Source organism: Nomascus leucogenys, chromosome 20 (genome assembly GCF_006542625.1).
Source record: "Nomascus leucogenys isolate Asia chromosome 20, Asia_NLE_v1, whole genome shotgun sequence".
Lineage (NCBI taxonomy): Eukaryota > Metazoa > Chordata > Mammalia > Primates > Hylobatidae > Nomascus > Nomascus leucogenys.
In genome coordinates, this window is record NC_044400.1 from 54,896,018 (window position 1) to 54,920,733 (window position 24,716).

General features: G+C 41.7%; 1 protein-coding gene across 3 annotated transcripts in view; it reads right to left on the reverse strand.

Annotated features, from left to right (window-relative positions):
* Positions 1-13,587, reverse strand: part of PCDH7 (protocadherin 7) — a 423,966-nt gene extending 410,379 nt beyond the window's left edge. The window contains exons 1-2 of one of the 3 annotated variants that reach the window (XM_030801356.1): positions 9,338-13,587; positions 630-3,207 (exon numbers count right to left, since the gene is read on the reverse strand). In XM_030801356.1, coding sequence (XP_030657216.1) covers positions 3,172-3,207; positions 9,338-12,511 — 3,210 coding nt within the window. In that variant the 5' untranslated portion in view covers positions 12,512-13,587 and the 3' untranslated portion in view covers positions 630-3,171. Of the gene's footprint in view, positions 1-629; positions 3,208-9,337 lie in introns of those variants that run through there. The other 2 variants (XM_012499619.2, XM_030801355.1) reach the window with 2 other exon arrangements.
* Positions 13,588-24,716: the final 11,129 nt, after the last annotated feature.

A 24,716-nucleotide genomic window follows, 5' to 3' on the forward strand; every position in this document is an offset into this window, starting at 1 on the left:
CATATGTGGCTGTAGTTTATAAGTCCAATGGAATAACTGGATCTCCAAATTATACCTGCAAGCATTTTTTTTAGTAGTATGAAGTGCAGTTTGTGATTCAAAAAGTTTGAAAAACTGGACCTGTTTTAAGGAATTCTTCTATATTCCAAAACATACATTTCAAAACTTCCCTCAAATGTTTTCAGTACTCTTGAATTATGACTGAATATTTTTTTCACAGACGTTATAAGGTTATTTAGTTAGTTACTACATCAGAGTCATGAAAAATCTGTTCATTATTTCAGTATCCTCACCTCGGGATACTGGTGCTCTTCCTCACAGTTTGTTCTGAGGTACACATAAGCAAACATGTATTCAATGCTTTGAAGTTTAAGAGGCATGATACAAATATAAACTATCATTTTTCTGCTCGATGTGGCGGTGGACACCTGTACTCCCAGCTACTCAGAGGCTGAGGCAGAAAGATCCCCTGAGGCCAGCGGTTCCAATCCAACCTGGGCAACATAATGAGACACTTGTCTCTTAAGAAAATAAAATAAAATTTTTAAATGAAATAAAGTATCATTATCGTCTTTATAATATATTAATTCCACGAGGGTAAAGACTCTATCTTATTATTGTTTTAGTACCAGGACCAGTACTGATAGATAAAGGAAAAAACTTTATCCAAAGGATGAACTACTCTAAAATAGACCAGTCTCTAGCATGTCATATTCCTTCTCAGATTTTGAAATGGAGAATTAATTATTGTCTTCTAGTTTAAAATAAAATATCCACATGCTAAAATATGCAGGGTAATATGTGGTATGTTCTGTCTAAACCTGTCCACTGTCCACAGGCACCTCCGTAAATGGTGAGTTCCAGTAATTACAAAGGAGACTCACAGACCTAGAGACCTGAGTTTGATAGCAACACCTGGGTGAGGGATAGTTGGGGAGGCGCTGGGCATGGTAAGGGAATGGGGAAGGGGGACTGGGAGTCTGTATCTGGTCAATAAACCAATGGCACGTGTTCAAAGATTTTTTTTTTTTTAATCACAAGAATAGTAGAGGAATGGTAACAGACTTCTCAAAAGCTTTTTTCTGTTGATAAATGTTGCTGTAATCAGCATGCTGTTGATCATTCTGATTCAGCTTAATAGTACACTAATATCCTTGAGAGTGTTAGCATTTTTTTTCTTGCTTTGATTTACTATGTTTTTCCAGTCATAATAGTAAATAGCCATAACTTCCTACCCTGGTCTAGAGTGCTGATTCTCAAACCTTCTCGACTGCTCCCACAGTAAGATATATTTTTAACATAGCAACCAAGAACAGAAACACACACCTCCACACAAACACAACTGAAACAAAAATTGCACAAGACAATATTTACTCTTACTACGGGTGATGTACTCTGAATTTTTCTATTTTATTTTGTACTTTTCTAATTGTGGTAGAGACTCAACAAATTGATTCATACCTCAAGAGTGTGTTGCAACCTGTTTAGAGAATGCTAACTTACAATGTTCTTCTTTGTGAAGGTATTCATAAATATCACTTCTATGTGATTGCACATTAAATTAACCCAAAATTCTAGACTTTGTTTTTTTCTGTAATTTGTTTTTAAGTTGATGTGACTTGTTGCGGGATTTACATTTGAAGTATGTCTAGTGACGTTTACTACTTGGAATGAGGAAAACAGCATTTTCAAGAAGCAGAGATTGGTAAGGTTCCTTTCACCAGTTTCTTACACTAGTCCTTGTGTTCAAAACAAAATGAGAGGTTGAGGATAATTAAGTTTTATACCGAAATCTTACTGTACTTGCAATGATGTTTCTGAAAATTTCCCTTTTGCAAGATTAAATACACAGCTTATAAAATAAAAATCCTCAAGTATACATTAGAGATTCACAGGGGTTACAGTGCATTCCCTATCACTTCCAATGTCCTTCCAATATTTATTTATTTGTTTTTCTTAAACGGCTTTTATATTGAGAGTGATTCACCAAAAACTCTTGAGAATTTGGCATTCTTAGTTCCCAAATTTGTGGACAATTTTAATAGGGCAGACAGCGTGGTAAATGTATTACAAAATTATTAAACTTTACATATGGAACGCTTATTTTCTAGGCTCATAAACACATACGACATAACAAACAAAGACATAAACATACAAACATAAAGAGGTAGAGGGGCCATCCAGAAGACTCCCTGACCTACCTATAATATTGCTCATACAACTAAAATTCAGTCACTTACTCTCTCAATAATATGTAACATGCTGGACCCTTTGAAGCTGCCTCAGTTTACGTTATCTGACATCAAATAGGATGTTTAATAAATATGGACTTCTGATAAATGTAGCCCATAAAGAACAGAAAGCCACATATTCCTTCCGAATGTGACTACAGTGACTTTAGCAAATCAAAGTGAAAAGTTCTAAATTTTCTTAAAGAATTAAAAAATAAATTCAAAAACGATATAAATATTTTGGTCACTATTTCAAGATTAAGAAAAAAATCAATCCATTACAGTGCCCATTATAAATATAAAAAATTAATTTCTCAAACTTGTTTTACAGACAATATTTTTATAAATATTGCTTGAAGTTCTAGCATATATATATATGTATATATATATGGAAACACACACAAACACACAAAACAGCATTTAAAAATACACACACAGAATGAGCAAAAGATTTTATCCCTCACTCTAACAAAACTCTCTGACTGGCCTGTGATTACATGGCACATAAAAATATTGATCAATTTAGATTTTCATTCAAAATCAGTATTTAATGTATTAAAGACAAAGACATAAGAGACTGAATTTCCCTTTGTTCACACAAAGTCTCAAACTTATTGTTGCAATATGCTTTCAGATTTTTTTAAAGATGTGACTATTAACTCTAATAGGTGCTAACTGCCTCTTTAAGAATGGAATTCCTGGTGACTCAGACATCCATTAGTAGCACATTTCTGCATTAATACTGTTTCATACATTTATTTTATATTCATACTATTTTTCCGTATATGAGAAAGAAAAAGACTCAAAAATAAAATGTACAACAAGTGGAACAAGCAGTGATTGGCTGACACCCCACGGCCAAGGGCAGGCTCCAGCAGGTTTCGGAGTAGAAAGGTCATCACAGTATGGTGCATAATGGAGCATCATATTAGAGTGGAATTCAGCCAAACACAGTAATGTATGGATGTAGACGCATCTGAAAGAAGGAAAATAAAGATTTATGCAGATAAAAAAATCGATAAAGAAATTTTCCCCAGTGTCTTATGCCCAATTGGAAAGCTATAGTAGAGATTTAGGAGCAGAGAAAAAATTTAATGCCAATTTTGTGTTTGTAAATAATAAATACACTTGGGGGTGGGGGAAGTTAATTTGTCAGAGGAATCCTACTTGGGAGCTTTAATAGCTTTTTGTTTGTACACAGCCTTAGAGTTCAATACAAACATCACTACATTCCTGAAAATAAACCTTGATTCTGCCTTTAAAACATTAATTCACCAGAAGTGATAATTAAGATTAGTTTTAGTGGTTTCAGCTCAATTCTTCTTAGAATGTGATTTTTCCCACAACACTAATGCTAAATAAAGCACTGTGTAATGTACCACAAAAGAGTCACTGCTTTAGAAAAGATTCTATGGGCTTTTTAAAAAAACTAAGAAAAGCAAAGCTTACTCTAGATATACAGGAACAGCTCTTACTATTTCTATAGAGTCATAGGAAATAAATGAATGGGAAACCTTGCCGTAGTCTATAAATCGATTATACACTCTTTATACATGACTATTCTAAACAAAATTGGTTATATATTTAAAATACTGTATATAATTATACTAAATCTTCTACTTAACCTCCACCACCACATCCTCCCAGGAAAGAAAAGATGTTAAAATGTTTAATGGAGTAGATTGCTGTGTTGAAGTAATGGCTTTGTCACATGATATTTAGTTTTTAAAATAGTTCAGATTTTATTTTTAAAATTAATAGGTTCAATAATTTATATTTTATCACTCTGCAAATTTAGAATCTAGTACACTAGATTGGCTAACTGCCTAACAAGGAAGCAATCCAATTGAAAATTAACAAAATGTCATATTCTTCTAAAAATTTGCTAGAAAACAAATAAAGAGAAAACGTTCGTGCATGACTGTGTGTTAAGGATGCTACTAAAAGAAAATGTATGTGCAAAGTTGACAAAATGCAAACAAGCCCAGAAGTCAAAAGTAATTATCAATATTGATGGAAAAGGTAAAAGATTATCACAATTAGAATGCATAAAAAGTTTCATACGTAATGTGTAGAATGTTTTAATTCTTTTCTATTTAAATGAATTTTTATTGAAATATACTAAATGCTAGGAAGGAACTTATGTCTGTTATCATTGTTCTGCTAATATTAAAAATTCTGTCAACAGAATATATGTTCTTAACCATGTTAAGATGCTTTACTCTAGGTTATCAATGACAATCCTACATAAGGGATAAGAATTATTAACTTCTTTAAAATTCTGTAAATTTTGAATTATATTTTCCCAGATAATTTTACACAGAAGAACTGGAGCCTAAAGCAGAATTATAGTCTATTGTAAAGATGTCAATCTTCATAGCCAAATATATAGTCATAAATAAGTAAATTTCAACAGATTTCTACTGCAATTGAAATACATACAGAGAAAGTTACAGAAATTCAGTTTTTTTCCCCCAAAGGTAGTATGATCAGATAAATAAGAAAACTGGACACTACATTCCATGACTTGGACTCTAGTCCACATTATATCCCTGACAATTTTGTAATCCCAATCAAGTCACTGTTTCATGCTGGGCCTCAGTCTCCTATTAAAATGAGGGGACTGTTTGACACCTTGTCATTCTAAAATGTGATGATGCTAGTGATTTCATGTACAGTCATTAAGCTGTTGATTATAGTATATTTTATTTCAACATTGTGTATGTTTAAGTTCAGGTATTTTTCACATATTAATCTATAAACATCATGACTAAATAAAAGACTAATACAGCTATAAATGGTATACAGGAATATGTGTGTATATGTCTCTGTGTGTACAGAGTTTGTGATATAAACCATGTTCACACTTTTTCACATACAAGATATGTAATTACTCAAAGATAGAAAGATAAAAAAATGACTTTGCCATATTTATTGTACTAGATGGTTTATTAAAATATTTAAACTGACTTTGTGGTCTTACATCTAAGTCATTAATTGGTTTACGATAAGTTTGGGATAAGATTCAAATAATCACGTGGACTTCTATATAAATTTGCAAATTCATTGCGGATCAAATCAATGGATGACCTTTTCCTTATTTCATAGACATCCAGAGATCCAGATAATGTTGCTTTACTAGATGAATAAAGACACAGCCTAACTTCCATCAGTTATTAGTCTTTTGCCTATGGTATCAGGCCAAATGTAACAGAAATTTCACCATATGCAGATTCATTGTGCCTTATGAAAACATCCTTGGTTATAGACAGGAGAAACGCATTGTAAAAATTATGCTTACAGAATGAGCACTGGAAGCTACGGTTGGCATCACTATGTAGATGCATTTCCACTAAAGAATATATATATATGCAAGCTCTCTCTCTCTCTCTCTCTATATATATATATATGTATATACACACACACACAAATGAATTGACATTTAGTTTTCTTATTGCTTAATAAATGACAGCAAGTCAACCATTTGCTTCCAAAATTGAAGCAATTAAAAAATAACTTCTCCCATATTTTTTCACTAAGTATACAATGAATATATTGAGCATAATTCAATCATTAAAGAGAACATTGTGAAGACAAACTGTGAAACTGTCACTGAAGTTGATGTAAATTTTTTGTATTTCAGGATCAGCTGCAAATGGATTTTAAAATGGATGTTTATTCAAACTAAGTTCTTGCCAAAAATAAATTACCTTACTTTCCATTTACTAAATACAATAAAATTTTTACCTGTAAGTGCATTATCTAAATAACAGCATATCAAGGATAAGCTCAATAGAATTTGAGAATAATAAGCAAAATAGTAACTGTACTTTTCATACTATCACTCTTTGGGGGGATTACATTATTTTAAAAGAAAATTGAAAAATGCTTAGCACATAGTAAAGTATCGGAGACTTAAAAATAAACAGAAAAATAGAATGCATATGCCTTTATGCTATGAATGAAAAACACAGTTGTACTTCTAGTTCACAAAAGTTTAGTAACTACCAAGACCAGGTTTACGAAGGAAGAATGACACAGAAAGGTGGATACCTCATCTCAATACCTCATCTCAATAATGCTGTCAATGATCCACATTTTGCTCAGCTGAACACATTATTTAGCTGAGAGCAAAGGCTTTTGTTTGAAATGCAAAGGTATGAACTATGAAAATTTGTGCTACATCATCAGTGAGTCTTTCTAAAGTGTTAATTTAGGAAATAATTTCAGCAACTTTACCACACACATTTCCTAGAGTGTGCCAAAGAGTAACTATAGAAGCTTGATTTGAATGGCTCTCAAGTCTATGTAAACAAAACAAAAAGTAAGAGGTTAAGGGAGAGTTATTTACAAACTTTCATTTCTACAAAGCTGTTTAACCTATTATAATGAAAACAACAGGACTTACGTACAACACTTTAAAATGTCTAATTTTCATGAAGATAAGAACACTCTTCAGAAACATCACTTTAATTTTTTCACAAATAAAGAACTGTAATAAGGCAATTCAGGAAAACTATAAATAAAATGAAGTCTTTATGTAAAATGAAATCTCAATTTTTAAATTAGACCTGCTCTATGGAATTGAAAGAATACAACGGTCTAGTTTTACCTTAGATAAATCCATTATCAAAAGAAGGAAATTCCTGCGAAACTCTGAATTCTTTTTTTTCTTTTGTAACATCTGGTTTAATCAAAGAAAATGTATTTTGGCAGTTCTGTAAAAATTGAAGGTCATATATTTTAAAAATAAACATAGGAAATTGTCTACTTATGGCATAAACAAAAAGCAGAACAAAAAGGAACCCATTTATGTCAGATGCCAAAACAGAATGTAACTTTGTAAATGGATCCCTTGTCCCCTGACAGCAATATTGAGGAGATGAAACATATCAATTACTATTACTAATTACATTAAGGAGAATGTGTTTCATCTGCCTTTATTTCATTTTAGGTCAGCTATTTACTTGTGGTTAAAAGTGTATACTTCTTTTGAATACATAATGACAGAAAAGTTTTCCAAAGTCACTTTTGGCAAACTGTGCAATTCATTCCAATTGCTTTGAGGGTTTTCTCTTTTGGAATATGGACTTCTTTACTCAGTTAAGAGGTTAACACCATATATTAGTTTATTTATAAGCATATCACTTTGCCTTTTAAACAGGATGCCAACAGTCTTGATACTAGCTGTTTTAAATATTCAATCATATAGAGCTAACCTCATCTGATGAGCCAAATGAAGCTTAAGTGACAGCACAGAACATATGAAGTGTTTGCATAAAATATCCATAAAAGTGTCACTTGATATGTCCACTCAAAAGCATAAGATTACACAATTTAGAATGCAAATGCTATCCAGACACAGGACAGAAGTACCATTAGGATAAGAACCGAGATGTAAATATTCTGCAGACAGATCCCTTCACACTCTTTTGCATTAGGTGTTACTATTTTCTAGAGAAATGTCTACAAATCTCAATTTATTTTTGGGTGTTTAATCTGTAAAAAGTGCTACCATTTTAGCTAGAATCTTCCCTGTTTACAAAACTGATAAAAGCACCAAAACAATACAAAAATCAGCTTCTCACTCCATGTAACACAATAATACAACAGATATAAATACTCCACTACGTCAAATGTTGGTTTAAAATAAATAAATAATTCAAATTCACATATACCAAAGGACATATTTTCAAAAGCCATTTAATGCAAATGTAGTTTGAGCTGGTGTTTTCTTGGATTGCATTTGTTATTAGATATAAAAGTATATTCAGACTATTTCTCCTTATCCAAATAGCTACAGTAAAGTACTATATACAGAAAATATTTATTTAAGATATTAATTTCAATAATCATGAAAGCAATTAAGAATTAATATCTCTTTCTATAACATCTTCAATGAGGCTATAAAATAACTTTTTCCTTTGCCTCAATTCTTCTCGGATTCCACATTCCACATGCAAAGCATATTTAATAGAAATTAGATTGACAGTCATAGCTGTGTTTCTTGAGATGGGTTCTGACAGTAAGAAATGCGTAATGTTTTATTAGCTCAGGTTGCTGTACCATGAGACACAGTCCTTTCCAAAAGGTCTTGTTTGCTGTGTGGCAAACTTTGGTGGATATACAAAGTAAACTTTCTGAGGATTCTATATTACACAAGGAAAACTTTCAAAAATAAATTTCAGTTTTGCTTAAGTTCCGCCTCAAAATATATGTGTTTTTTACTCTTTCTACATTTCACTGAGAAACTATTATGTCAAATATTCCACATAATCTTTACATTCTCAATATATCAAAATGCATGCCAAAATAGTCTTGCACACAGTACTTCAATCATGAATACTTTCATTACTTGGCTTAAATAGTAAGTGGCTCATGCAATGTGTTTTTGTTTGCAAACTTTTAATACCAAACAGGAAGAATGCAAATGGTAATTGCATATCATTATAGAACACTAATTGTTATAGGTATCAATTATTATAGATATAAAAGATTGAAAGTGGAGTTTTGCATGACATTTGCATATCAGTAAATATTTTTAAACCAGCATTTTCATCAAAGTAGTCAGTATTTCAATATCTCAGACTTAGTACTACATCTGCATGAATCAGCATCTATTTATCTGTAAAATCCTGCATTGTAAATAACATAGCTAAAACTTTTATGGTATCCAATTTGCATAGACACCAGTAGTAACTTTAGAAACTTTTTCTCTGGATGTAATTATCCACTTAGTTGCCACAGAAGAAAATAATTTCAGGTGAAAACTAACCATCTAAGTAATACATACATATTTATTCTGGAAACAAAAAAATGTAGTACGAATTAGGGATGTCAAGTGCAAACAGAACTGCAAAACACTGCCTACTCTGAATACTTCTTTCGGTAGTTTAGTGAACCTTAATTTGAATTTGCAAAATACAGTAGTACACCTCTTGTAGATGGCCTTTGCTAAATTAATGGTGCAAAAATTAACATTAAATTCCTACTGTTAAAATTTTAATAACTTTAAAAACAAGAAGACAAAACTTTACAGAAGATAATCTGTCTCAGAGTTATTAGCCCTCCCTGGGATATTTAAATATATTTGGGATACATCTTACCTGTTTGCTGTACTTGTTATTGGTTTGACAGCTGTACTCAGAGCAGTGATCTGATCCAATTGAAATGTTGTCTCCTGCTCCCACAAATGTGTTGGCTGGTGGTAGATCTTGTACGGCCTGGTGTTTTTTTCCTGCAGTTGGTGACTGGGGATGAAGCTGAACAGTAGGCAATGGGGAACTAGATTTGTAATGCCTTGCCAGGTCAGGACTCCCGGGCCCACCATTAACAGATCTGTATCGCCCCATGCTTGGGCTGTCTGACAGCTTCTCATTGACACTATCATACCTCTGTCCATTTGGTTTAGAAGCCTCCACAGTGACAATGCTGCTGTAGAGAGGCTGCTTAGATTTTTTGTTTTTCTTGTCCTTTTTAGGCTTTTTAGATTTGTCATGCTGTTGGGGTGTAAAAAAGTCTTCGTGATCTTTTTTGCCAGCTTCATAGCCATTTTTATTTTTGGACCTGCAGTACCTTGCCATTACTACAATTAAGATGATTAGAATCACTGTCATAATGCCAGCAACCACGCCAATGACAATACTGAGTCTCTGTTTGCTAATTTCATAGCTTGGGTCACCAGCTATATCCTGGGTGAGTGGGGTGTGCAAACTTCTAGCTATCTGGGAGTCAATCACAGTTGCATTAGAAACACTTTCATTGACAAACACATGCACCAGAGTCGTGGTGGACTGGGAAGGCTGCCCACTGTCATTCACTTGCACCACCAACCTGTGCAAGCCATAATGCTTTTGGGTGAGTTTTCCCACTAAGGAAACCACACCACTAGTGGGATCAATTTCAAACAGCTTGAAGGGATTTCCTCCCACAATGCTGTAGTTCAGGTCTGCATTGATGCCATCGTCACTGTCTGTTGCCAACACTGTAGCTACTACTGTCCTGACATTACTCGAAGGTGGCAGTAAAGTGTAGGAAATGTTTTTGGGAAGGGTAACTGTGGGAGCATTGTCATTTTCATCCATCACAAAAAGCGAGACTGTAGCTGTGGCAGATCTGGGAGGATCTCCCCCATCCACAGCCTTGACTCTGAAAGTGTACGTGGTCTGATGTTCCCGGTCAAAAGACATTGTGGAGTAAATGGTCCCCGTGTCATTTTCAATAGAAAAAATGTTATTGTTCTCCTCTATGTACAGGCTCATCTCTGCATTCCGCCCCTTGTCAGCATCCATCACGGTGACCATCCCCACAGGGCTGTTGGGCTGCAAGTTTTCTTTCACATAAAAGGTGAAGACGTCCTGCATAAACTTAGGGTCATTGTCATTCTTATCAGCCACCTGCACAATCACCGTAGTGCTGCCCTGCAGCACGGGGATGCCTTTGTCTTTGGCGTTAACTTTAAACTCATACCTGTCAGTCTGCTCGCGGTCCAGCACCGTATTGACCAGGATGTCCCCAGAATCAGGATCGATGGCAAAGATCCCCATCACAGAGGACTCCAGCGAGTAGGCGATCTCGGCGTTCTTTCCGCTGTCTGCGTCTGTCGCCAGCACCGTGGCCACCCTCTCGCCGGGGATGTTGTTCTCAGGGAAGTAAACCTCCACCACCGACTGGCCGAACACGGGCGGGTTGTCGTTGGTGTCTCCCACCTTGACAATCAGGGAGTTGTTGCTCGAGAGGCTGGGGCTGCCTGAGTCCACCGCCACGATGACCACGTTGAACTCCCGGGTGGCCTCGTAGTCCAGAGGGGTCGAGGTGTGCAAGAAGTACTTTTTCTTGTTCTGGTCGCCCTCGGTGTCGCTGGCTGGCTTGAGCTGGAAGGGCACGTCGCCCACCACAGTGCAGGTGACCACCCCGTTCTCGCCTTGATCTCGGTCGGACACCTGCACCAGAGCGATGGGGGTGTCGACCAGAACGTCCTCGGCCACGTTGGCCACCCCGTCCTTGAGGGGGATGCGCCCAATCTTGCGGATTTCAATGGACGGCACGTTGTCGTTCTCGTCTTTGATGTTAAGGACCACGGTGGCCTTGTCGGTCTTGGGGGGCTGCCCGCGGTCGCGGGCCATGACCGTGAAGCGCAGCTGGTTCACCTCCTCGCGGTCGATCCGGTGCAGGACGCTGAGCCAGCCGGACGTCTCGTCAAGGCGCAGCAGCCGCCTCACCGACTCGGTGGCCGCCCCAAACACGTACTCGATCTGTCCGTTGACCCCCACGTCCAAGTCGGCTGCGCGCAGTTGCAGGATGGGGGTCCCCGGGGCGCTGTTCTCAGCCAAGTCGGCCTCGTACACGCTCTTCTCGAAGCGGGGGCTGTTGTCGTTCACGTCGGTGATAAGGACCCGTAGGATGGCCTGCGAGGAGCGAGGCGGGTCGCCGCCGTCGCGCACCCGCAGGGTCAGCTCGTAGGAGTCGCGCTGCTCGCGGTCCAGCGCCCCCTTCACGATCAGCTGCGGCTGCTTCTCGCCGTCCGGGGTGTCCGCCACCTGCAGCTCGAACACGCTGCTGCGGCCGCCGGGGTTGGTGCCGCCGCCGCCCTCTGGTGCGTCCAGCCGCCGCTTGGAGCCTCCCGAGCTGCCGCCGCTCGCGCCGTTCCCGCCGCCCCCGGGGTAGGGGGCGCTGTCGGCCGCCCCGGCGCGCCGGCTCTCGCCGCCGCTGCCGCCGCCTCCGGGCTCCTGGAGCAGCTCGTAGCGCTCGATGCCGTTGCGGCCGAAGTCGCGGTCAGTGGCTGTGGGCAGCAGGTAAAGTGTGCCCACCGGCCGGTTCTCCTCCACCGTGAGCGTGAGCACGGGCGACGGGAAGGTGGGCGTGTTGTCGTTGATGTCAAGCACGATGACCCGACCCTCAAACAGGTCCACCCAGCTCTGCGAGGGCCCGATCACCGACACCTCGAAGTCCAGGAAGCACTCGTTCTCGTCGAAGATCATCTGACACTGGGGCAGCTTCTCGCGGTCGATGCGCCGCTCGCTCGTGCTCAGCTCGCCCGTGAGGTTGTCGATCTTCAGGTACTCGGAGCCAGACTCCAGGCTGAAAGTCACCTCACCCGATCCAGTCACGATGCCCAGGTCTGAAGCCACATTGCCGATGCGGACGTCGGCGGGGCCCTCCTCGGCCAGCCGGTACCGGAGGAGCTGCTTGGCGGCCGCCAGGCTGAGCGAGAGCGGCAGGAGGAGGCAGCAGCCCAAGCACCAGCCGCGCGCCCATCCCGCGGTCCGCATCCTCAGCATCTTCTCCTGCTGCTGCTGCTACTGCTCCTTCTAACCACAGCCCCCTCGGCGCCCCCCTCCTCCGGGGCCGGCCGCCTGCCCTCCCCCCAGTCCTCTCCCCTCTCCCGGAAAGGAAGGAGCGAGAGGGAGGGGAGGGAGGGGGCAAAAGCGGCGTGGAGAGTCGGCCGGGAATGGGGGTGGGAGGGCAGCGATAGATGCTTCTTTTTTTCTTCCTGCTTCTTCCGAAAGTTATTGTTTCATAATTCATGCAATGGGTGCTAATCGCCCGCTCGCCTGCCGCCGTTCAGTCGCAGTACTCACAGTTCACGGGACACTGAGCGCCGCGGGTTCGGCGGCCCCCCCACCCAGAGTCATCCCCGCAGCGGGCGGAGAATCCCCGGCTCTCGTCCCCGCTCTGTCGGAAGGGGCCAGAACCGCTCCGGCAGACGGGCAGTGGGGCTGGGAAGAGGTGGGGAATGAGCCTGCAGCCTCCCCCTCCTGCCAGCCCGCTGGTCTTTGCTGCTACTCGAGTTGAGTCCAATTCACGTTCCAGGCACTCACTCCAAACCCAAGCTCTGCTCCGGCTCCGGCCGCCCAGACAAACGTGAGTCGCTTCCTGCACCAGGCGCTGGGGCCAGCAACAAGCCAGTCTCAACTCCGACTCTGCTCATGCAGCGGGGGAGCCAGTCAACAGATAGAGAATGAAAAATCCCCCGGCACGTCGCTTCGGGCACGGTGCAGTGGAGACTACTCGCGTCACAGAGCGGTCCGTGTCCGGGTCCCCCCGGCGCGCCAAAGAGAAGCCCGAGCCATCTTCAGAGACGCCCAGAGAGTCAGTCCCTTCTCATCCCGGAGAGCGCGGGTTTCTCTTTTTTCTTAACAACTCTGCGCAAGGTCATTAGTCACGAAGCAGCCGCCTGAAACCGCAGCAGCCTTTCGCCCACGGGGGCGAAGGCTGAGCCGTGCGCACCGTGCGGTGACCAAGTTTGGGTTCGCAGCCGCAGAGTCCGTGCCTTTTCTCACCTGCATTCGGCCCGCATGTCGGAGCAGTGGGATCTGCAGCGCTGTGCGCGATTCAGGGAGGAGATTGCAGCCTCTCTCTCTCTCCCCGCTCTCTCTCGATCCCTCCCCTCCCTCCCTCCCTTTCTCTCTCCTCCCTCCTCTCTCTCCTCCCTCCTCTCCTTTCCCCTTTCCCCCTCTCCCACTCGCTCTCTTGCACGCTCTCTCCTTCCTCTTAGTCCCAATGCAGGGAACTCAAGCTGAACTTGATCCCTTTGCAGTTCAAAGGTGAGCAAACCAGGCTCGCAGCACAGGCGATGTTAGCCGGCGAAAGCGCACGGCCGGGCGTCCCCAACGGCAATTAACAAAGATGCCCAATTCTGTCTGGATTTCCGAAGAAAAGCCAAAGGCTTTGGGGCGGGGGTGGAGGGGGAGATGGAGTCAGAGACAGCTGCCAAGTAGCTTAAAAAAAAAATCCAGTTTGCCAAGGGGAGAAAAAGTGCCAGTCGGTTGTGGCCTCGGAAGTGCCCTGGCACGGCTGGTGAATTCCGCAGTTGTCTCGTCCCTTTTCGCGTCTGGGAGAGTCTGGTGAGGGCGCTCCCGCCGCCCCTCGGGCTGCAGCGGCTCGGAGACACTGAACCGCTAGTGGGAAGCTCCCGTTCGCTACCCGCGAGCAGGAAACCCGCAAGTTGCCCAAAGTGGTGGTTGCTGCTGGGTGCTCGCTCGCTCATGGATCAGGCTTGTCCCTGACGCTGCTGCTGCAGCGGCGGCGGCAGAAGCAGCCGAGCCGCTGAAACTACACACTAGGAGAGAGCGAGGAAGGAGGGCCCGGGGTAAGGAGGCGGGAGGGAGCGTCAGCCAGCCGCCGCGCTCGGGAAAGCCCAGCCTCAGCTCCAGGGGCCGCTCAAAGTGTGCCCAATCCCAGCCAGCCCTCTTTAAGCCAAAGCCCACTCCCCCCCCCCGCCGCCCCCCAGCGAGTACCGCCGTCTTCTTCTCTGGGGGACTTGTTTTCCCTCCCTCGGGCTAGTAAATTTCCTCCTCCCTTGACAAATGCCCAGTTCCCGCGTGAGAGCTTTCGGAGCTGGTGTAAGGATAGGTTTCTCCTTCTCCCCTCCTCTCAGACGACGTCCTCCTCCCCCCGGAAAGTGTCTCCGGTTCGCGACTTAGCATCTTGGTTAGGACATGGTTATCGGGGTCCTGGGGAACCTACGAGCGCCCAAAAAGCCACTCTGTTCTGAAAAACCATGACGGGCTGCAGTAGTGAAGAGAGAACATCAAACTCCAGAGAGCGGGAGAAAGATCCTTTTTTGGGAGCTCAGAATTTGCATGGTTGCGGGGAGGCGGGGGGTGGGGGGCGGTGGGTGGAGGGGGAAGGATGCCTGTCTTTGTTTAAATGCTTGACATTCCTGTCGTCGTGCTTGCTTACGGGGGTAGACCGTGTGTGCGCGCCTGGGGAATAAACACTTTGGAAACCTCGATATTATTTTCTGAGCAGAAACCTGCAGCCTTTAGTAACTGGCAAAGTGTAGCGTCACCTATCTGGATAAAAGGGAAATAAACTTTAATGGCAACTTTGTGTACCAAAGGGTCCCCAGCTTTCCCATCTCTCCTTTTGACTTTGTGCCACTTGATTGTCCCTATTTCCCGAAGCAAGGCATCTCCAATTTTCATTTACGACCACCGCAGCCGGCCTCATCAGATCTCAGGTCTGTTTGTGTTTTCTGAACTGAGCCATTTACTCATTTATTTCTGTGGCTGTAAACGAAGAGGCCCGGCTAGGATTAAGAGGACTGAGACGGACTGGAGGTATTTGGGGAGAATTTTTACCGTCTCAAAAGAGAGAAAGGGCTGCTGCTGGGATTTGGTTAGTTTTCAGTTCGCCTGACGTATCCATATACATTTAAGGGCCTCCCCTTAAAGAAAAATTTAAAGCCGAAAAAATAAAATCTGTCCAGTGTGAGTATTCTTTACGAGACCTGGGTGACGAGGCAGAATGATTTAAACAAGACAAACACCAATAAAGTCAAGGAGCAGATGTAGCGCGCGGTTGTTTGGGCGGGCGCAGGAACAGGAATGAGGAGGGAGAGGCGGCAGAGATTTCCAAGCTCTCCCTACAGGGGATCGTAGATGCGCGTTGGATGGAAGTGTGTGTAAGTGTGTGTCAGGGAGCTGGCGAGTATTTTCCAGTCTGTGAAAGCAGCATCACTCCGGGGGTGGTGGCTCCTCCTCCAAGGCCAGGGCAGGGAACCTGGCCTTTCCGCTAACCTTCCCGCTGCTGGCACCCGAACCTCTGAGCTCTGTATCTGCAGCATCAGCGAGAAAAGCCCCGCGCGCAGGCTCAGTGCGCACCGCCGCAGTCTCGAGCCGGGGGCGGGGGTGGGCTCCGCAGCGCCTTCGAGGCTGGCTAAGTGGCAGTAAAGCCAAATCCCTCTTACATTTGGCAAGAACTCGGGTTTATCGGAACGCCTGCCTCCGACCCTGGTTCCGCTTTTTCCCAGGTGGGAGGCAAATGAGAGAAGCCGTCTCCACTCCGCGGCCTTGCGCCGTGCATTCCGATGCGCGGCAATATGGTGCAGTGCACTCACTCCCCTCATCGCCTTACTAAGATTTTGCAAACTTGAGGCAGCCGCGTGGGCAGAAACGTTGTGCACTCCCTCTTCCCTCTCCAGACCATAAACTTGAATAAGCCTCTCCGCATCTTCAAAGCATTTGCCCGCGGCTCTGGCGCGCACTCTCCAGGCGCACACTTGAGGGGGGCGCGAAGGAGTGGGCGGCTTTTCCTCAGCGCGCTGCACATTTCTTCCCGGATGACTAGGGAGTTGCCGCGCGTCCTTCACAGTGGAGTGGTTTCCTCTTTGCGAGCGGGAGGAAGTCTCCAGCCCTCCCTCCTCACTCTCATTCCTACCAACTTCGCGGCGGAGCCAAGCCAGCGTGGGAAATGGGTCCGACGTGTGCTGCATGGAGAACAGTGAGGACTGCGGGGGCCAAGAAGCCTGCTGGCTTTGCTCCCACCCCCGTCAGTCCCAGGCTCCGACCTTTCTGCCAGAGCAGCAAAGAAGTGGCGGCGGCTTTGCCCTGCAGCGCCGTTCTGGGCAAGCAAAGGAAATGGGCGGGGTAGGGATAAGGGGGAGGTGAGAGGAGCCCTCGGGGCGCCCTTGCGGCGGCTGGAGCTCCCAGTCCTCTTCCGCCCCCTGTCTAGGGGCTGACACTCTCTCCTCTCGCCGGCGCAGAGGGATGAATGGAAGAGAGAAGCAGTTTCCCCCACCCCCGCCCCATTTCCGCAGTCTTAGAGCCAGTGTCACAAGTGCTCAGCAATTTCATTAAATGGAACAGGGAGACTTAATCCCCCCAACCCCGGTACCAGACCTCACCGAGGGAATGTGATATCCGGCTTCTCTCCCACCCACCAACCCCGCCCGGCTTCTCAGACCCGAGGCTGCATTTATCTACTCAACCTGAGAGGAAAGGGTTCAGAAGGAAATGGGATCGAAAGTGTAACCGGCTGCAATAAATTAAAGAGCCGGCTGCTGCTGCTGGTGCTGCTGGTGCTGCTGCTTTGGCGGCCAGAACTGGAGAGAGAAAATGAGATCAGTGTCCTAAAGCTTGCATTGATCAGAGTGATTAGACGTCATCGCATGTAGGAAGCAAAATGTTTGAGGGAATGTTGAAATGGAGATTTCTGTTTTTTCTTTAGTGGCTTTTTAATAAAGAACAATAAAAGGAAATATCCCTTTGAAACCAAGATGTAAAAAATGAAATTGATTAAAAATATAAATATCATCCCGTTCTAATATGCATTTAATAAAACCTTGACAAACGATTCATTTTCTGTGCCAGATATCTTACCCTAAACTTAAAATATTCAGTAGATTTTTTTTAATTTACCTACTAACCTCGCTTTCTTAAACCTGTTTTGCCGTTAAGAAATTTCAGTGGCTGCACTGAAAAATAGCATTCAGGGTCCCTGATGTAGTTCAAGCCTCAAGAAAAGACAGTAAGAGAAGTAATTACAACAAAAGTTTATAGTTAAGAATACAAAGTAGATGCTGGAGATGTGATCTCAGGGGGGCTTTCATTTATAATAGACGCTGTATTCACAATAATATGAGAAAAAGGTTAAATACAGTAAACATGATAGCCAGTTCTGGAAAGATAAAAACAGTTTGACAGAAAAGGAGAAAGTAACTCAAGAACTCCACCAAGGGACAAACAGAGGAAATGACACTCGGATATCTCTAAATCCATTGACCTTTCATCTTTTTAAAAAGGGTCTTCTATGTGTAGACGTGTTTTCTAGGCCTTTATGATCAACCATTTCTCTAACCCCTTTCGCTAAATTTGATACTTCAGTCTTCCTTTTCTAAATAATTACTGCAAACGATTGTCCTTTAAACATATATTACTTGAAACAGTAAACATATCTATGCATAACTATTCCAAGTATGATTCTGATCCTTGAGACTATGAGAAACTTTAGATATATTTTACAGCCTTAAATCCATGCTTGTAGTATTAAAATGTTTAGTAGACTGAAATGACTAAATTATTCATTGCAATAACAGCCTTTTTGATAGACATTAAAACTCAGCAGTTTAAATAAGGAAACCACAGATTTCCTTTTAAGCAGGTAATAACTGCTTGCATCAGTGGGTATTTAATTGGTTTCTAGCCAAGACATAGAATAAGTTGTGCTGTTTAAATCAAGAAATCATATGCAAAGCTGTATTTTACAATGTATCTATAAAAGAAGCACACAGAAACTAAACTAAGTTGATTCATATTACCTACTGGATAACTATAAACATTTCCACAAGGCCGGTATGAAAATCTCCTTTACAAAAAAAAAAAAAAAAAGAAGCTTTCAAAAATAAAATTTAAGTGTTTATTAGCTCACATGCTGTCTGGTTTTCGGATTTCAATAGAGTGTTTTAGGTTTTAAAATAACACAGAATAAATGATTTTTACTTTAAGTTTAGCACATATTGACAGTTGATTTTTTGTTCGTTTTCTAAAGGTTTACCTGCCAAAATATGTGCAATATAGCAGAGATTTACAAGTCATGACACACATAGAAAGATCCAGTCAGTGACTATAACTGGCATTTGTCTTTTACTTACAAGATCATTAGTTTATGAATTTTTTCAACTTTACATTAATTTTCATACATTTACAAAAATTTAAGTTGGGGGCACACAGTATTTTATAAAATCTGGATTAGTTCTGGGAAAAAGACCCTTGATAGGTTAAAAGCAGTACATCCTATTATTTAGGGTCATCTGAAGCTATCTCCTTTCACTATTGATGGTAAAATTAGACTTACCAATGCCCTTTGCAGTATGAACTTGGGAGATTTGCATATTTTTACTATCGTGGCAGGATATATAAAATACTGCTGTGGATAATGACCTGTAAGCTAGATAATATGTTAAGGATTTGGGGGAGAAATTTCATTATAATTGCTTGGACAAATTTAATACCCAAATAAATGACCTTGCTTATAACAAGAATGGTTGAAAATTATGTATTAGCTTTAGAAGTTTTAGCACCTGGCTATGTCGACCTAGCTAGGTCACTTCTTATGTTCATTCTGAATAACAGGTGGTAGAAAATTTTATTCAAACAAATTTGATTGATTGTAACTAGGAAATACATAATGTGGGATGTTTCTAGAATGAGAAATATAAGAAATTTGACTGTTTCAGCAATAATGAATTTTCTAACGACAGATGCTGATACTTATAGGGCAGTCATTGAGAACTTTCCCCAAGTATTTCTGACTGTGGCTTCTGGGCCTAACGTGGAATTGTACCTCTTGGCCCCCTTGTGGCTAGATGAGGCCATTAACTAGTTCTGGGCAGCCCTAAGTGGAAGGGGAATTTCACTTCGCTGGGAAATATGGGTGGCTGATATGTAGTCATTGTTCAACTCTGTATAAGTCAGACTGGTTGTGAATCTGACTTAGGACCAATACTTGAAGAATTCAGTAAACTTCAGGCTGACATTGATTTGAGAAAGTGGTAGTACATTTTCGATACCCATTTCAATGCTTTTAAAATAAATCATCCATGTAAAGCTGAATTAAGAAGCATATCAAAGTAGATAATATGGGTTCAACAATAGATCCCTATAAATCAGCAGGTGTCGTGTGCTATCCAGTCACAGAGAGAAATACAATCCCATTGACAAGACAAGTTCTTCATAAAGCTACACACCTTTGTATCTGGTGATTTTTAACACTATCAAACTGTTTAGTCTAGTTAATATTTTTTCTAGTAACTGGTACAGAATTTGACACTTTGAACAGGACTCTTTATAAAGTATTGTTGACTCACAGTGGGATGGAAAGATAAGCATGATTCTTTGTATGTTTTTTTTTTCTTACAGTTCTTTTTATTTCTTGGTTTGGCTGTGTAACTGATTCTCAATATTGTCTGCAAATGATTGGATAAAAAAATTGCAAAAATGTAAATACAAGCTTGGAATTTGAGTAACATAGGTATAAAATAGTAAGTGTTTTGATACATTATTAAACTAACAGCACTGATTATTAACAGTGTATGTTATCAAGATCTTTCTGTTCCTTAGTGATTGTCTCTCTTTCCAGGTGTTAGATCATGTCTGCCTGATCATGTCTGCCAATTTGGAAGGAAGGAATAGTCTCTACCCCTGCCTTTTCAGTGATATCTAATATAAAGCTTCTCTTTTTCATCTAGTAGCTAAGCAGCATTGTGCTTTTTCTTTTTTTTTTTTTTTTTTTTGAGATGGAGTCTTGTTCTGTTGCCCAAGCTGGGGTATGGTGGCGCCGTCTTGGCTCACTGCAACCTCTGCCTCCTGGTTTCAAGCGATTTTCCTGCCTCAGCCTTCTGAATAGCTGGGACTACAGGGGCGCACCACCACTCAGCTAATTTTTGTATTTTTAGTAGAGACGGGGTTTCACCATGTTGGCCAGGGTGGTCCTGAGCTCTTGACCTCATGATCCACCTGCATCGGCCTCCCAAAGTGCTGGGATTACAGGTGTGAGCCACCACCGCACCTGGCCACATCTTTTTAAAATACAAGAGAGAGGTTAAGAGCAAAACATGCTGAACTGCAAAAGGTATCACTGAAACTAAAGCCATGCCCTTGTTTCTATTTTATTTTCTCCTATGAAACAGTGTTTTCTAAAGGTCTATAAATGAAAATTGCCTTGAACTACCAAAAGTTCTTCTCTGTAGGCATCCTGGCAATTGTTTCCCAATTCCAGAATTACCCTCCTGGCCAGACTGACTGTGATGCCAATGAGGCTCGAGCTTTCAGGGTCTCTTACTTGTATCAGCTTCTTCCAAGACCTTGAAGTTGTGGTGCAGCGAGGGAGTGTTTGCACAGTTATGAGTTTGATATTTGCAAGAGTAAGAATTTTAACTATGATAGGTTAAGAGCACATCTTTATCTCATTCCAGTTTCCTCTTTGCCACACTACTTGTTTAAACTGTGTTAGAGAGATCACAGGCATTTTGAGGATCCAGCTAAGGGAAAGTTGAGATGGGGATACATTTAATTTGGATGTGTTAAAATGTATTTTTATGAATTCACACTCCCGTTCTCTCACAGTTCAGTTGCTGCTAGCCATCATAGTGTAGAATGGCTTCCAAGAATTTTCCCAAAATTCACTTTGCCAGCTCATCAGTATGGTCGTGGAAAGGTGCAGCGTCACACGTTGTGATGTGATAGGTTCCCAGGCCTATGTGGGTGATAATGGGCAATCAAGGCTTAAATGTGTGGAGCCAGAAACTAGTCTGTAGAAAGCTCTTTCAATTATTAGACATGAAATTCCAAGCTAAGAAGGTGCTTTCTTATTGATGTTGAAGGGTCCGGAATATGCCACAGTGGCATAAAGGACTATTTTGAGTTGAAGACATTTGAGAATCAACAGCTGCAGAAAGAGGCTTTTTCTAAACGCTGTCTTTTTAAAAGCAATGCCTCCTGAAAAGAATTCCATTGTTATAAATCCCTTCCCTGTAAGTTTCACAACCACAGAGGGGCAAATCTTAGCATCGACATGAAGAAGTCAGTACAAGGTAGCGCCTGGAAACAGAAACAGATATTGGCATAAAACTATTATATCTATCATTTATTCTCCTAAGGGTCCATTGATCTTCCCTAAAAGTCATTTGTTTTTCCAGAAGTGCCCTCTGCCCTCCCCTGTACTCTATTAAGATGATATATAAGCGCTCAATTCTAACTACCTCCTTGAATCACATTTCTTTGTCAACGCCCATGTATACATACATAATTAAATCTGTTTTTCTCTTTTAATAATCTGTCTTTTGCCAGTTTAATGTGCATATCTCTCAAGAACACAACCTAAACCGGTAGAGAAAAAGCTTTTCCTCTCTGACAATGTCTAATCAAAGCAAAAATCCTCTTTTGTCAGGAATTACTCAATAAAACAGCAGATATACTAAAAACACGCTATTCTTTTGAGCGTGTATGTCTTTTAAACACAAATACAAAATTTATTGGAATACATGATTGATGGTACAATTATGTAGTAGCAGTATTGCAAACAGCATTTGCATGTGTGGGCATAGGTCATCAAGAAGGCTTACTAGAGGCACTCAGCACATCATGTTCCCTCCACAAAAAAAAAAAAAAAAAAGAACAAAAACAGTGAGTAGATAACCACATGTCAAAATAGAGCATCTAAGGCAGAACACTAGATTTTAATAAGGAAGTAACAGAGACCCTCTGAGGCAGGGAAATTCAAGATGGCAGCACAAACAGGGAAGCGAAGCAGCTGATTGAAATCAGCTCAGAGCCAGGAAAGACATCCCACTGCAGGAAAAAGGTAAGTGAAAGATCCCCAACAATCCACATTCCCTCTATAGACACCTGCAATCCTAGCTACAGAAGACCTTCTCGGGACCCAGAGTCCCTGAGCATAGTATAGGGAATTGCCTGGAATAAACACAACTACATTGCTTCAGAGAGGGAAATCATGCCAGGTCCCACCCATGCCCTGAGACCCAAGCTGTTGCAGCATGCCACTATTTCGAGAATGGAGCTGATCTCAGGCTACATCCTGTCTAATAACCTATGCGTTTTTATATTCCTGATGCACTTCCAACATCCTTCCACATTCACTCAGAATGCTGCAGTGTTGTCACACCATCTGGATCCAGCAGTGCAGCCATAACCCTGGCACACAAACCCATGAAGTGCCCTACACCCTGGGTAACAAAAGGTCCAGCACATCAGGGGGACTGCCTCCAGGATACAGAGAGGCAAAACGTGCATTCCCCAAAACCTGAGAACTGCATGCCCAGGGCAACTGCCACTGACAGCAACCCCACACATACCATCTAGGAGCTTGAAGATGGGCTTGTCCAGCCCACTGTTATCACTACTAGTACCTGCACATACCACAAAAAGCCTGAGAACCAGCCCATGCAGAGTCCCAGTCCCCAGTGAAGCCTCACCACAGCCTCCACAAATAACCACAGCCCAGTCCACTAAAGAACTCACAGGCAACTCTGTTATTGATTACAGCTGAAGAAATCAAACAGAGAGTATACCAGAGAACCCACCCAGAACAAAAGCCAAAGTACCCTACCAAAGTAATAATATAGACAGATCTATAGAAAAATGTCTTTCCCTTCAAAAGCTACTCCAAAAAGTTGAAAGAAATGATTTTTACACTAAATGTGCAGATATCAGCATGAGGACACAAGAAACTAAAAAAGCAAGGAAGCACTACACCACCAAAGGAATGCATTAATTCTACAGCAAAAGACCCCATAAAAATCTATGAAGTGTCTTGAAAGGAATTCAAAATAATGATCTAAAGGAAATTCAGTGTGATAAGAGATAACACAAATAGACAATACAAAGAAATCAAGAAAACAATGATCTGAATGAGAAATTCAGCAAAGAAAGATAGATATTGTAAAAAAAAAAAAGAGCCAAATAGAAATACTAGAACTGAAGAATGTAATTAATGAAATAAAAATACAATCAAGAGCTTCCACAACAGACTATATCAAGCAGGAAAAAGAATTTCTGAACTTGAAGACAAGTCTTTTCAAATAACTCAGTCATGTAAAGAAAGAGAGAGAGAGAGTAAAAAAAAAAAAAAAGTATAAAGATGAATGAAGAAAGTCTACATGACATATGGGACACTAAAAACAAATAAATATTTAAATTTTGGGAATTCCAGAAGGAGAAGAGATTTAAAAAGGCATAGAAAACCTATTCCATTAAATACATTGAATAGATTTTCCTTCCAATATGTGGAAAGCTGAAAAGTTCCCATGTATTGGGAGATATGTAGACAAACAGATACAGGGAGCTCAAACATTCCTAAATAGATTCAACTTAAAAAGTCCTCACCTAGACACATTATAGTCAAACTGTCAAAAGTAAAAGACAAAGTGAGCATTTTTAAAACAGCGAGAGAGGAGCATCTAGTTACATATAAGCGAATCTCACATATAAGTGAAGACTAATAGAAGACTTTTTTTTTTTGAGATGAAGTCTCACTCTGTAGCCCAGGCTGGAGTGCAGTGGCACGATCTCAGCTCACCGCAACCTTCACCTCTTGGGTTCAAGCAGTTCTCCTGCCTCAGGCTCCTGAGTAGCTGGGATTACAGGCACGCACCACTGTACCTGGCTAATTGTTTGTGTGTTTTTAGTAGAGATGGGGTTTCACCTTGTTGGCCAGGCTGGTCTTGAACTCCTGACCTCAGGTAATCCACCCACCTTGGCCTCCCAAAGTGCTAGGATTATTGGCATGAGCCACCACTCCCAGTGGAGATTTTTAACAGAAACCTTACTTGCTGGGAGAGAATTGAAAGATATATTCATAATGCTGAAAGAAAAAGAAAACTGCAAGCCAAGAATACTATACCCATTAATACTATCCTTCACAAATGATGGGGAAAGAATTTCTTTTCTAGAGAAGGAAAAACAGAATTCATCTCCACTAGACCAGTTCTACAATAAATGCATAAGGAAGTTCTACATCTGGAAGTAAAAGGATAGTAACAACCATCATGAAAATACATGAAAGCATAAAACTCAACTGATAGAACAGATACATAAATGAGAAAGGGATCAGATGTTATCACTACAAATAAAACACAACAAAAAAACCCCACTGAAACAGAGAGATAAACAATAAGAAAGGAAGACAGAAACAAAGGATATATAAAGTAATCAGCAACCAACTAAACAGGAACAAAATGATGGG